Consider the following 13,940-nt stretch of genomic DNA (forward strand, 5'->3'; position numbering starts at 1 on the left):
ACGCGTAAGTCCACTGAGCATTAGATGTTTTCTTGATTTGAACCCATTGCTTTGTTGATAGTATTTGCATTAGAGTGTTCATTTAGAGTCTATCCTCTGTCATGTCCCCTCAACCTCTGTATTCAGGCAGTTGCTTTTTCTCGGTGTTTCCACTCCCATAGTTTATCCTTTGCTTATGAATGGTGTTTTTTTCTCCTGGATCCCTGCAAGTTGTTCAGGGACATTACGCCGCCACTAATGGAGAAGTCCATTACGTTCGATTATACCACAGTGTATTAGCCTCTGTGTACAATGTTCTCCTGGTTCTGCTCCTCTCGCTCTGCATCACTTCCTGGAGGTTGTTCCAGTCTCCATGGAACTTCTCCACTTTATTATTCCTTTTAGCACAATAGTACTCCATCACCAACATATACCACAGTTTGTTCAGCCATTCCCCAATTGATGGGCATCCCCTCGTTTTCCAGTTTTGGGCCACCACAAAGAGCGCAGCTATGAATATTTTTGTACAAGTCTTTGTGTCCATTATCTCTTTGGGGTACAGACCCAGCAGTGCTATGGCTGGGTCAAAGGGTAGATATTCTTTTGTCGCCCTTTGGGCATAGTTCCAAATTGCCCTCCAGAATGGTTGGATCAATTCACAACTCCACCAGCAATGAATTAATGTCCCTACTTTGCCACATCCCCTCCAGCATTCATTACTTTCGTTTGCTGTAATGTTAGCCATTCTGCTAGGTGTGAGGTGATACCTCAGAGTTGTTTTGATTTGCATCTCTCTGATTATAAGAGATGTAGAGCACTTCTTCATGTGCTTGTTAATAGTTTTGATTTCTTTATCTGAGAACTGCCTATCCATTTCCCTTGCCCATTTATCAATTGGAGAATGGCTTGATTTTTTGTACAATTGATTTAGCTCATTATAAATATGAGTAATTAAACCTTTGTCAGAGGTTTCTATGAAGATTTTTTCCCAATTTGTTGTTTCCCTTCTGATTTTAGTTATATTGGTTTTGTTTGTACAAAAACTTTTTAGTTTGATGTAGTCAAAATTATTTATTTTACATTTTGTGATTCTTTCTATATCTTGCTTGGTTTTAAAGCCTTTCCCCTCCCAAAGGTCTGACATGTATACTATTCTGTGTTTACCCAATTTACTTATGGTTTCCTTCTTTATGTTTAATTCACTCACCCATTTTGAATTTATCTTGGTGTAGGGTGTGAGGTGTTGATCTATTCCTAGTCTCTCCCACACTGTCTTCCAATTTTCCCAGCAGTTTTTATCGAATAGTGGATTTTTGTCCCAAAAGCTGGGGATCTTTGGGTTTATCGTATACTGTCTTGCTGAGGTCGCTTTCCCCCAGTCTATTCTACTGATCTTCCTTTCTGTTTCTTAGCCAGTACCAAATTGTTTTGATGACTGCTGCTTTGTAATATAGTTTTAGGTCAGGGACTGCAAGGCCCCCATCGTATGTGTTTTTTTTCATTATTTCCCTGGATATCCTTGATCTTTTGTTCTTCCAAATGAACTTTGTTATGGTTTTTTTCTAAATCAGTGAAGAAGTATTTTGGTAGTTCAATGGGTATGGCACTAAATAGATAAATAAGTTTGGGTAGGATAGTCATTTTTATTATATTGGCTCGTCCTATCCATGAGCAGTTAATGTTTTTCCATTTGTTCAGGTCTAGTTTTAGTTGTGTGGCGAGTGTTTTGTAGTTGTGTTCATATAGTTCCTGTGTTTGTCTTGGGAGATAGATTCCTAGGTATTTTATTTTGTCTAAGGTGATTTTGAATGGGATTTCTCTTTCTAGTTCTTGCTGCTGAGCTGTGTTGGAGATATATAGAAAAGCTGATGATTTATGTGGGTTTATTTTGTATCCTGCAACTTTGCTAAAGTTGTTGATTATTTCAATTAGCTTTTTGGTTGAATCTCTAGGATTCTTTAAGTAGACCATCATGTCATCCGCAAAGAGTGATAACTTGGTCTCCTCCTCTCTCTCCATCTTTATGTTCAGTTTTATGACATTCTTTCTAGAATGCAATTATTTAAATGTATTTAATAGGATCATAAAACTAGAACTGTAAGGGAACTCACCCAGCCTTCTCATTTTATAGAAGAGGAAACTGAGGCCCAGAGATATTAAATTACTTTCCCAAAGTCTCACATGTAAGTCTCACATAGTAAGAATCAGGCAGTATTTGAACCCTGCATCTGACTCAGGAAAAGTTCTCTTTCCACTATTATTTTTGTTAGGAGCCAGTGGAGGAAGGTGGAGATATTCTTAAAGTCCCTAGAACTCCTAATTCTCACTTATCTGTAGGACTTTTATTTTATGTGCATTTCAGTTATTCTGTGCCTTTTTATTCCTCTGGGAACATCACACAGCTTTGTGTGGCAGCAGCTTTGAAGCATCAGACATAAACAAGATCTGTAATAAAGATTAGGCTTTTTCAATTTTTCTGTATTGGATAGCTGGAGAGTGATTTAACTATAGAATAGAGTTACATGGTTTAATTCACTGCTAGAAAACTTTACTAGTGCCTACTTAATAAGTATAAGAGAGTTCCATAATGTCTGGGCTTAATGCCAGAGTTCCTCTGAAAGAGCCTTTTGTTTTAACCTAGTGAGGTCATAGAAGTGAAAGCTGAGTCCCAGAAGATTTAGCTATTTCCTGGAACCTACTAAGGATGAATAGTGCTTTAAAAATAAGTTCTACTTTAAGAGACCAACTCTAAAGGAAAACATAACCATTTTGATTATTACCAGTTTGATCCAATATGGGAGATTGCCTGGCCTAAATTTTAGAATAAAGTCCCAGATTGTTCAAAAGAGACCTGGAGAGACTCACTTAAATCCAAATGGTTTAGGAATAGAGCAGCATCTCTAACAGAACAGTAGGCAAGATACCCAGAATAAGAATCCTTACTTTACAAAATCCTTGTGTCTCAATAAGATTACTTTAAACTAATGATTTCTTGAATGATTGTCTCACAGAAAGATATGGGCAGACCTATGTTGTTGATTGCTTTTGTTTTCTTTTCATTTCTGTCATCTTGCTTTAAGTTCAGGAAATAGTGTCTTGGGAGACTTTTCTAAAGTTCCTTGTCTTTTGTAGAATAGTGATAAAGGGAAGGCAATAGAGGTTAAGTGACTTGCCCAGGGTCACACAGCTAGGAAGTGACTTGAGGGCAGATTTTGAACCTAGGACCTCCTGTATCTAGGCCAGGTTCTCAATCCACTGAGCTACCCAACAGCCCCCAGGATCTTCTTAATGGCAGAGATTTAGTGTTTTCCCTTCTCAGTATCCTCTGTACTTAGCACAGTGTCTGACAAATAAGTACATAATAAATCCTTATTGAATGAATGAATGAGAATGAAGACTGACAAATTTTCATCTTTTTTTCAATATTCCTCACCACTTATCAAAAATGCTTTTGTTATGACATTAGTTTATGTTAAACTTATTAGAATCAATTATATTAATTTCATTTCAGCAAAATAACATAGTATTCTGGCTGCTAAGGTATGAATGATATGTTAATTTCATCAGCCATATTTATATATTAACTAAGTTTTGGTAATTTCCTAGGAAATTAATTTATGCCATATACTTTACATTAGCTACAGCATTAAAGGGTAACACTCTGCTCTTCTAAACTCTTCGTGCATACCTTACTTTGGTCCCAAATCCACTTAAACATTAACTGTACATTCAGCAAGTCAGCTTAGTACAATAGACAAATCTTTGGACTTGGGAGTCATAAAGATATGAGTTCAAATCCTGGTTCAGATACAAGTCAGTCAATAAGCATTTATTAAGGGTTCATTATATGCCACTGTGCTAAGTATTGGATATACAAAAAAAAAAGGACAGACAGAAATAGAAATGACAAATAGAAATTCATATTGGAACTAGGTATCTGGATCCAAGTGCATGGAGGGGAATGATGTGTAACAAGATGGACTAGGTTAGAAAGGGCCACGTTATGAAGAGCTTTAAATGCCAAATAGAGAAATTTATATTTGATTGTAGAAATATTAGGAACTAAATGGAACTCCTTGATCAGGGAGATGATATAATCCAACCTACACTTGCAGATAAATCACCCTGGCATCTAAGTATAGGAATGATTGGAATGGAAGGAGACTTGAGGTAAGAAAGCACCATTTTCAAGGGAATTGTAATAATCTAGGCTAGTTATAAAGGGATTGAACTGAGTTGTTAAGTATATGAATGGTGTATGAGGTGGCATGAGGAGAGGTATAATTGTAGAAACAACAAAATTTGGCAGCAGATTGGATGTGTAGGATAAAGGGTCAAGTATGACACCAAGTTAAATGTCTGAGTGCCTAAGAAGTAATGTTCTTGGCAATAATAGGGAAGTTTTGAAAAGAAAAGATGGGCCTGGAGGTGGGAAGGATTTTTTTTTTAAAGCTCTGTTTTAGATATGTTGAGTTTGAGATATCCAAAAGTCAGTTAGTGATATGATTTGTAGCTCAGGAGATAAACTAGAAATAGACATAAAGATCTGGGGATTCCCTGTATGGAAATAATCATTGAATCCATGAGAGCTAATAAGATTGAGTGAGATTGTATAAATCAAAAGAAAAATGAGCCTTAGAACACTCACTTTTAGTGAACTCTATATGGGAATACTGTGTTTAGTGGAAATAATGTTGATGAAAAACCAGCAGTAGAGAATGAGATAGAGCAGTCAAAGAGATAAAATAACCAGTTAGCCAATAAAAACAGTTATTAAGAACCTACTGTATGCCAGGCATAATGCTAAGTGCTGGAGAGAAACAAAGATCTAGAAATAGAATCCTGGAGGAAGTTGATTTGTTATAGAAAATTGTTATAGAAAATCAAGCAGGATGAAGTTTGAGAAAAGGCAATTAGGTTTGGCAATTGAGAGATTGTTGATGAACTTAGAGAAGGAGATTTCAGATCTCATAGATCAGAAGCTAAATTGCAGAAGATATGAAAGGGAATAAGAGAGAAGTGGAGCCATTGATAGTAGATGGCTTTCTTAAGTTTCAGCCATGAAGAGGAGGAAAATCGATAGAAAGGTAATCAGGAATTATTAGGACCATGTGAGGGTTCTTGAAGAATGGGAGAGAAATGGGCATGTTTGTGAGCAATAGAACAGGGTCTAGGAGATAAGAAGAGTTTTTAAAAATTGGCAGGTTTCTGGAGACCTGGAGACGTTGAAAGAGGATGAAATTAAGAGTATCGGACTTGCATTTTTGAAATGAGAAAGGTCTCCTCTTTATCTGATACCTGGAGTAATAGAACGGATAATGGAAGATGTCTGAATGATAGGGGAAGGGGGGGGGGGAGCTCAATGAATGGTTTCCATTTTTTCAGTCAAGTATGAAGTGATATCATCAGCTGAGAGTTTATAGGGAAGGGGGTGCCACTGAAGTTCTGATGGAGGAAATTAGAACAACTGATTTTGAAAGTAGGATGGTAAATCAATTAGAATTACTAGCTTGTGAGATCCTGGGCATGTTACTTAACCTCTCTATACCATACTTTCCTCATCTGTAAATTGAAGATGATTCACAGTTCTGAGGCTCAAGCAAGTTAATATATGTAAAAATCTTCTCATACCTTAAAGTATTATATAAATATTAGCTATTATTACTTGCAAAGCACTGTTAGATCTTATAGGAGATCCAAAGTAGTATAAAGCTTTATTAAGCTTTATCTCACTTTATGGTCCATAATGATACTCTCTGAGTCCTCTTCCTGCTATTCTCATTCTTCATCTCCTTGTACTTGATTGAACAGCAAAGATTTTATGTAGAAATTTCCCTGATTTTTCCTTTTCCAGCTTAGTTGGTCATGCAACTAAAAAAACTAGAAAAAGAAATTTTAAATCCCTAGATAAAGACTAAATTGAAATACTAAAAATCAAAATATTAATAAAATTGAAAATAAAAGAACTGTTGAACTGGTAAGACTAGGAGCCGATTCTTTGAAACAAAACAATAAAATAAAAAATTAGTTAATTTGATTAAAAAGAGAATCAAATTACCTGTATCAAAAATGAAAAGGTTGATTTCACCTCTAATGAAGAGGAAATTAAAGGCAATTATTAGGAGTTATTTTGCCCAATTACATGAAAATTTAGGTGAAATGGATGAATATTTACAAAAATTTAAATGGCCTAGATTAACAAAAAAGGAAGTTGAATACTTAAATAATCCCATCTCAGAAAAAGAAATTGAATAACCATCAATGAAATCCCCAGGAAAAAAGCCCCAGGGCCAGATGGGTTCACAAGTGAATTCCATCAAACATTTAAAGAACAAGTAATCCCAATACTGTGCAAACTATTTGACAAAATTAGCAAAGAAGGAGTCTCACCAAATTCTTTTTAGGAAACAAAAATGGTACTGACACCTGAGTTAGGAAGACCAAAAACAGAGCAAGAAAATTATATACTAATCTCTTTAATGAACATAGATGCAAAAATCTTCAATAAAATACTAGCAAAAAGATTACATGAATATATCACAAGGATTATTCACTATGACCAGGTGGGATTTATACCAAAAATTGCAAGGGTGATTCATAATTAGGAAAACTAGCCATATAGTTGACCATATCAGTAATCAAACTAACAGAAATCACATGATTATCTCAATAGACACAGTAAAAGCCTTTGACAAAATACAACACCCATTCCTATTGAAAACATTAGCATAGGAATTAAAGGATCTTTCCTCAAAATAAGGAATATTTATTTTAAAATATCAGCAAGTATCATCTGCAATGGGGATAAATTAGAAGCCTTTCCGAAAAAGATCAAGAGTGAAGCAAGGATATCCATTATCACTACTATTATTTAATATTGTACTAGAAATGCTCGCTGTGGCAATTAGAGAAGAAAAAGAAATTGAAGGAATTAAAGTAGGCAGTGAGGAAACTAAACTTTCATTCTTTGCAGATGATATGATGGTATACGTGGAGAATCCTAGAAAATCAACTAAAAAGCTAGTGAAAATAATAACTTCAGCAAAATAGCAGGATATAAAATAAACTTACACAAATCATCAGCATTTCTATATATTTACAACAAAAATTCAGCGGCAAAGATTAGAAAGAGGAATTCCATTTAAAATCACACTAGACAACATAAACTATTTGGGAATCTATCTGCCAAGACAAACATAGAAATTATTATAAAACACTTTCCACACAAACAAAACTAGGTCTAAACAATTGGAAAAATATTAATTGCTCAAGGGTCAGATGAACTATCATAATAAAAATGACAACACTATCTAATTTAATCTACTTATTCGGTGCTGTACCTATCAAGCTACCAAGAAACAATTTTACAGAATTAGAAAAAATAATAAAGTTCATCTGTAAGAACAAAAGGTCAAGAACATCAAGGGAACTAATGGAAAAAATGTGAAGGATAGGGGCCTAGCAGTACCACATCTTAAATTACTATAAAGCAGTGGTCATCAAAACAATTTGGTAGTGGCTAAGAGATAGAAGGGTGGATCAGTGGAATAGACTAGGAGTAAGTGACCTCAGCAGTCTAATTTTTGATAAACTCAAAGATCCCAGCTTTGGGGATAAGAACCTACTATTTGACCAAAACTGCTGGGAAAATTGCAAAACAGTATGGCAAAAATTAGATTTAGATCAATAGCTCACACCTAATACCAATGATGGCAAACCTTTTTAGAGAAGGAGTGCTAGGCCCTGCCCCCCACCCCACCCCCAGACCAAGTGCTGTACCTGCTCACACATACATATAGCATGTTCTGCCCCTCCCCCCAACCCTATATAGGGGAGGGAGAAAGTGCTCCCATTGGGCTACTGGATGAAGAGATGAGTGAAGTGAGGAATGTCCTAAGTGAGTGTAGAGGGGGAGGGGAAGTGGCCCAAGCACTCTGCTTCTCTCCAGCTCTGCTGCCTGTGAGCCTTTGTAAAATTTAGTTCTAGTAATAAAAGTATTATATTTTATGAGATTTATTAAAGATTATTAGAAATCAAGGATACAAAATAAAAAACCACATGCCTAGCGCTGATTAGCCCATTTACATTTTACTTACTACATTTTGCAATGTCCCAGTAGAGAAAGAGGTTCTTGGGAGGCAGAGAGCCCGTTAAATACTAAATTGTGATCTCACCCATGTGGAGACTCAGGTGAGATTATACGGAATTCTGGGAAGTACCAACGATTTCTGGGGATTGAAGTCTGGGGTTCAAATCTCCATTTTTACGCCTCCACCCTTTCCCCCATGTGCTCCCCTTGAACTGCTGGGCAGCGTGGCTGGTAATGTGAAAAAATGTCATCAGGAACAGTGGAGAGGGGAATGAGAGGGATGGTAGCTGATTGCCCACAGAGAATGCTCTGCGTGCCATCTTTGGCACCTGTGGCATAGGTTCACCATCACTGCTCTATACTAAGATAAGTTAAAAATGGGTATATAACGTAAACATAAAGAGTGATATTATAAGTAAATTAGGTGAACATGGAATTGCATACCTGTCAGATCTATGGAGAAGGGGAGAATTTAAGACCAAGCAAGAGATAGAAAACATTATAACATTTAAAAGGGTTTGTATAAACAAAATCAATACAACCAAAAGTAGAAGGAAAGCAAAAAACTGGGGAAAATTTTTATAACAAAATTCTCTCACAAAGGTCTAATTTCTAAAATATACAAAGAACTAAGTCAAATTTATAAGAAATCAAATAATTACCCAATTGACAAATGGCCTTTAAACCTAGAAGACCTCTGACATGGATCAGGAGTATGACTCTGGACAAGTCACTTAACTTTTCAGTGTCCTAAACATTGCCATGAGACTAACATTTCAAAGAAGATTTCAACCTTCTTTGATAGGACTTTAATTCTAGCCTGAGAGTTTTGACATTGCTACAGGTTTGCCTAATTATTTTATATAAAGTGATATCAAAATTAATGTAAATTCATTTATCATACCTCATTTACTCAAGAATAAAGTAGTTTAGATTTTAAATGGGTTATGTACTAATAATATGCATAGGTAGAATTATGAATTTTCTCTTTTTTTCCATTCATTCTGGTTTGTATGTTATGGTTGCTAAATAACTGTATTACATAAATGTTAAAGTTCATGATGCTTATGTTTCAGGAAAGTATCTCAGACAAAAGAGAATTGACTTTCAGCTTCCCTATGACATCCTCTGGCAATGGAAACACAATCAGGTACAAAGAACATGATTCTTTGGATTTTATTCTCATGTAGAAAGAGAAAAATTAAAGCCTTTGTCCCTTACTTGTTAATTCTCATTTTAGCAATTACTGAGAAAAGTCTCTGAAGAGTAAAGAATGAGGGAAATGAATTTGTACTCATTTTTCAACTTGGCCTATTTGCCTTTGGCTTTTAATTAAGAAAGGATGGTAGGTCCTAGGTTTCCAAATCAACCCTTCTCTTATACAGCTTTTGACTTTTATTTTGATAGCAAGACTATTTTGCAAAGATCCTCTATGAGGCAGTTCTCAAGAGAATTTGGATGTACTGCCAACAGGACGAAGAAATTTTAGGCCTTATTTTTGTTGGCTTTTCCCCAGAAATGTGGAATTTGTTATTCACTTGCAAACTAAGACTATTCTACTAAGGGAATGGAAGAAAGTATTTAACACTTAAATTGGAAAAAAAAACAAACTTTAAATAACATGAAAAACTAAAAATAGAAAGTTCTTTTTTTCCTTCTTTCTCTGATTAAAAAGTTTTCACCACTAATTTTTACATAAGACTTCAGCTTTTGACCCAGCTCTCACAATGAGCAATAACTATGGGATAATAGGACTAGCCATGCAAATGAGCTGGATATACTCCCAGCCTTTACCAAAATGCCATCAAAGTTTAATCTTAAAAGGGCAAAGCTGTTGACTTTTTCTTCTGTATGCTATTTAGCAACTTCCCTTTTTGATTCTGAAAGAATCACTATATTAGATGATAACTAACTGAAAGGCCATTTAACACTTAAGGAAAATCAGTGTTTTAACACATTTGCTGAAAAATGATAGTAGGTTTATTCTCAGTAGATTAAAGATCTTCCTTTCTTACTTGAGAGTCAGCCTGTTAACAGTGGACAGAGTGCTGACCTCAAAGCTGGGAAGACTAGGATTCAATTTCTTCCTCTGGTAGACTGGCTTTTTGACACTGAACAAGCCTATTAACTTATCAGTGCTCTAAGCAGCTCTCTTAGGACTCTTAAGTTGTAGAAAGTTCCCTATGCAAGTGAAATAACAGTTCCAGACCCTATCTCAATCCTTCCCAACTAGAGCTAAGAAGCTAAGTTTTATAGTATTCCTCTACAGCAGAGGTGTTGGCAACAAAACTCTTGAGTGTACCCTACCAGATTAAAATGTAATTGGGAAATGTTTAACAAAATAAATAAAAACACAAGGAAAATGATGTTTATTCAAGGTTTTTCTGAGTCAGTATGATGTCCAAAGGGATATTTTTCTGTTTGAGATTAACATCACTGCTCTATAGCATAATGTTACCTGACTACCTGACTTCTAATATATTCTTGGTTGCATTGATAAATATTTAATGTGAGGACTCCCTTTTAAGGCCTTTCATTCACTAATTCATTAATTTAATTAACTTAATTAGAAAGGGAAATGATTTTTCTCCCAGTTCTGAGCCTGAATACCTACAGTCATCTACTATAATCAATCCTATGCACCTAGACTACCCAACTAATCCAGTAGAAGTCTTCTGCATGCCTCTTCCCTCACCCTACCTCTCCCCACACCCTGATGGCAAAGAGAATATTGATATCTCTTTATTCTTGAGGTTCTGGTTAAGGCTATCAGACAAAATGCCACTCAGTTCTTTACATAATTCTGGCTTCTCCTACTGATTCCAATGCTTTGTCCCCCCTCTTTTAGTGAAGGTTCCCCTTATCCAAAGTAAAAACTTCAGTAAGCGTTTCCTTCAAGCATACTCTATGCAGAAATTCTTTAAAAATATTTCCATATAAGAAAAGTTTACTGATAATTTCCTGTCTTTGTAGTGATTGTTGCTACTAACTGACATTTGAAGTTAAATGCTGTATCAAGACATTTCTTTTCTTCTTCTTCTAGCTATATAAAAAGCCAGATGTCCCACTATACAAAAAAATCCGTTCAAGTGAGTAACTTGTAACTATCAAAGGACTCTGATGACTTTTGTCTGCATTTGTTCTTAACCTACTTCTGTCCCCTTTTATTTTCTGCTTCCATCTCATCCCACCCTCCTATTTTTCCATAGCCTTAATGTTGAGAAATTATATTTTGTCATGACTCACAGACTTCTCTTTGCTCCCTCTTCAAGATGTCTATGTTGATGTCAAACCTCTTTCTGGCTATGAGGCTACCACCTGCAACTGTAAAAAACCAGATGACGGCAATAGGAAGGGTTGTATGGATGACTGCCTCAACAGGTAATATTTATCATCATCATTATGACTGGCATTTGTGTAGTGCATGGACATTTGAAACATTTTTCATACATTATTTTCTCATTTGAGTTTTATATCAGCCCTAAAGGTAATTGCTGTCATAATCCCCCTCAAAAAAAGTTTAGAGAAATGAAATATCCTTGTCTCAAGTCTTCTTGACCCCCAAACTACGTATCTATCATTAGCCATACTACTACTACAACTAAAAGAGACTAATACTTTAAGATATAAATTAAATGAGATACATAATATATATTATATCATTAGTTAAATGAAATAAGTTAAATTAGCTTCAAGAATCTTATAAACTTATAACAAGTAGTAATATACTTGGTGCATAGAGTATAAACTGTTGTCATCAGGAGTTATAGAATGAATAATTTTAGGTTAGATAAAAAGAGGGAAAATTTAGAATTGCTATTAACTACAACCTTTAAAAATTATATCAATTACCATCTGTCTGAAATTCTGAATAAGTAAAATCTCATTGTAGTCAATCTGTGAGAAGCTCTTTCACTAGCCTGGTTTTCGTTATTTGATTAATCAGCAAGTAAGACACTTTTTTATGCTCAGTGTTCTGTCTCTGAAATCTCTTCTGATCCTGTAATAATGAGAACAACATAAGGCAAGACTAAATATTTGGGTTTGTTAAGATTAAATTTTATACAAGTTTAGGCTACAGGATCCATTAGAAATGGTGTGATCATATTAAATATATGGGGAACTGACCCTAATTTATAAAATTAGATCTTTTCCCCAATTAAAAACAACTTTCAAGTATTATTTCATGCCTATTAGAAACAATGATAGCAGGAGTAAACAAATGTCAGAAATATATGTACTTTTGGTAGAATGGTGAACTGTTCCAGCCATTCCAGAGAACAATTTGGAACTATGCCCAAAGGACATAAAACCGCATACTTTTTGATATAATGCAATATTATGTCTGTACCCCAACAAGATCAAAGAAGAAGGAATAGGACCTATATGTAAAACAATAATTATAATAGCATTTTTTGTGGTGACAAAGAATTGGAAGTTGAGGGATGCCCATCAATTGAGGAATGACTGAACTAATTGAGGGATATAATTGTGATGTAATGTTATTAAGCTATAAGAAAAGACAAACGGAATGGGAAGACTTATATGAATTGATACCAAGTTAAGAGAGCAAGATGTAATGATGATCAACTGTAAAAGACTTAATTGATACCAAGTTAAGAGAACAGATGTAATGATGATCAACTGTAAAAGACTTAGCTACTTTGGATTAAGATAATGATCTAGGACAGTTCCAGATAACCCATGATTACAAATGTACTTTATATCGAGAAACAGAGAGAACTCTTGAGCACAGATTCAAGTATACTTTTAAAACTTTTTAAAATAAATGTTTGTTAAATGCATTTTTCCAATGGTGGGGCAGTGGTAGAATAGAGTGGCAAAAGTTGCCTCATGGAAAATGTTGGACTAAAAGAAATAGGTAAAGAGGTTAACTAAGTGGCTCAGTGGATGGAGAACCAGGCCTGGAGATGGCCAATTCAGGGTTCAAATTTGACCTCAGATGCTTACTAGCTTTGTGAACTTGGGCAAGTCACTTAACCTCAATTGCCTAATCTGTACCACTCTCTCTTGGCACCAATACACAATATTGATTCTAAGATGGAAGATAAGGGAAAGAAAGGAGGAAAGGAGATGGAAGACAAGGGAAAGAAAGGGAGGAAAGAAAGAATTAGATCAGGATCAGAACAACAGTCCAGGAAAAGAGAATAAAATGAGAGAAGATATGAAAGTAGAAATGTCTAATAGCAAGTTTCTAGACCATATGTAGCTAGTAGTCCAGTCTAACTAAATAAATGGGAAAATATTAAGGAATATTGTACTCTGACCACCCTTACCTCCCTCCTCTGTCTTTTCTCCCAATCCATTGTCTTTTTTCTGGATTAATTTTCTTTCCTTTATAATCTTGGACCAAGCTTGACCAACCTAGAATCTCAGTCAGAAGAAGGAATTAAAAAACCATTTAGTTCAACCTGTGCCTAAACAAGAATTCTCTTTTCAATATACTTGATAAATAGTCGCTCTACAGCCTCTCCATGAAATCTCCAGTGATGGTAACTTCCCTTATTCTGTACTATGGGGCCAAAAAAGAAACAAATATAATTTCTCTTCAAAATGACAATCCTTCAAGCAGTCGAAGGTAGTTGTTAAGTCTTCTAGAAACTAAACCTACCAGTTCTTTCAGCAGTCCTTATGTAGCTTGATCTTAAGGTCCACCTCTTTTTACCATTCTGATCAGCCTCCTCTGAGGGTCATCATAGTACCTCTGAAGAAGTTCTTGGTCATTGCTTTCAATAGAATTCTTAAGTCTAGGGGGCAGCTGGGTATCTCAGTGGATTGAGAGCCAGGCCTAGAGACAGGAGGTCCTAGGTTCAAATCTGGCCTCAGCCACTTCCTAGCTGTGTGACCCTGG

At 35.4% G+C, this 13,940-nt stretch overlaps 1 protein-coding gene across 6 annotated transcripts in view; it reads left to right on the forward strand.

Moving 5' to 3' along the window:
* The window catches only part of ASH1L (ASH1 like histone lysine methyltransferase), a 249,830-nt gene that overhangs the window by 174,074 nt on the left and 61,816 nt on the right, over positions 1-13,940 (forward strand). For all 6 annotated transcript variants that reach the window (XM_056816275.1, XM_056816276.1, XM_001366956.5 and 3 more), the window contains 3 exons: positions 9,145-9,218; positions 11,112-11,157; positions 11,341-11,449. In XM_056816275.1, the coding sequence (XP_056672253.1) occupies positions 9,145-9,218; positions 11,112-11,157; positions 11,341-11,449 (229 nt within the window). The remainder of the gene's footprint in view (positions 1-9,144; positions 9,219-11,111; positions 11,158-11,340; positions 11,450-13,940) is intronic.

This window comes from Monodelphis domestica, chromosome 2 (genome assembly GCF_027887165.1).
Source record: "Monodelphis domestica isolate mMonDom1 chromosome 2, mMonDom1.pri, whole genome shotgun sequence".
Taxonomy (NCBI): Eukaryota; Metazoa; Chordata; class Mammalia; order Didelphimorphia; family Didelphidae; genus Monodelphis; species Monodelphis domestica.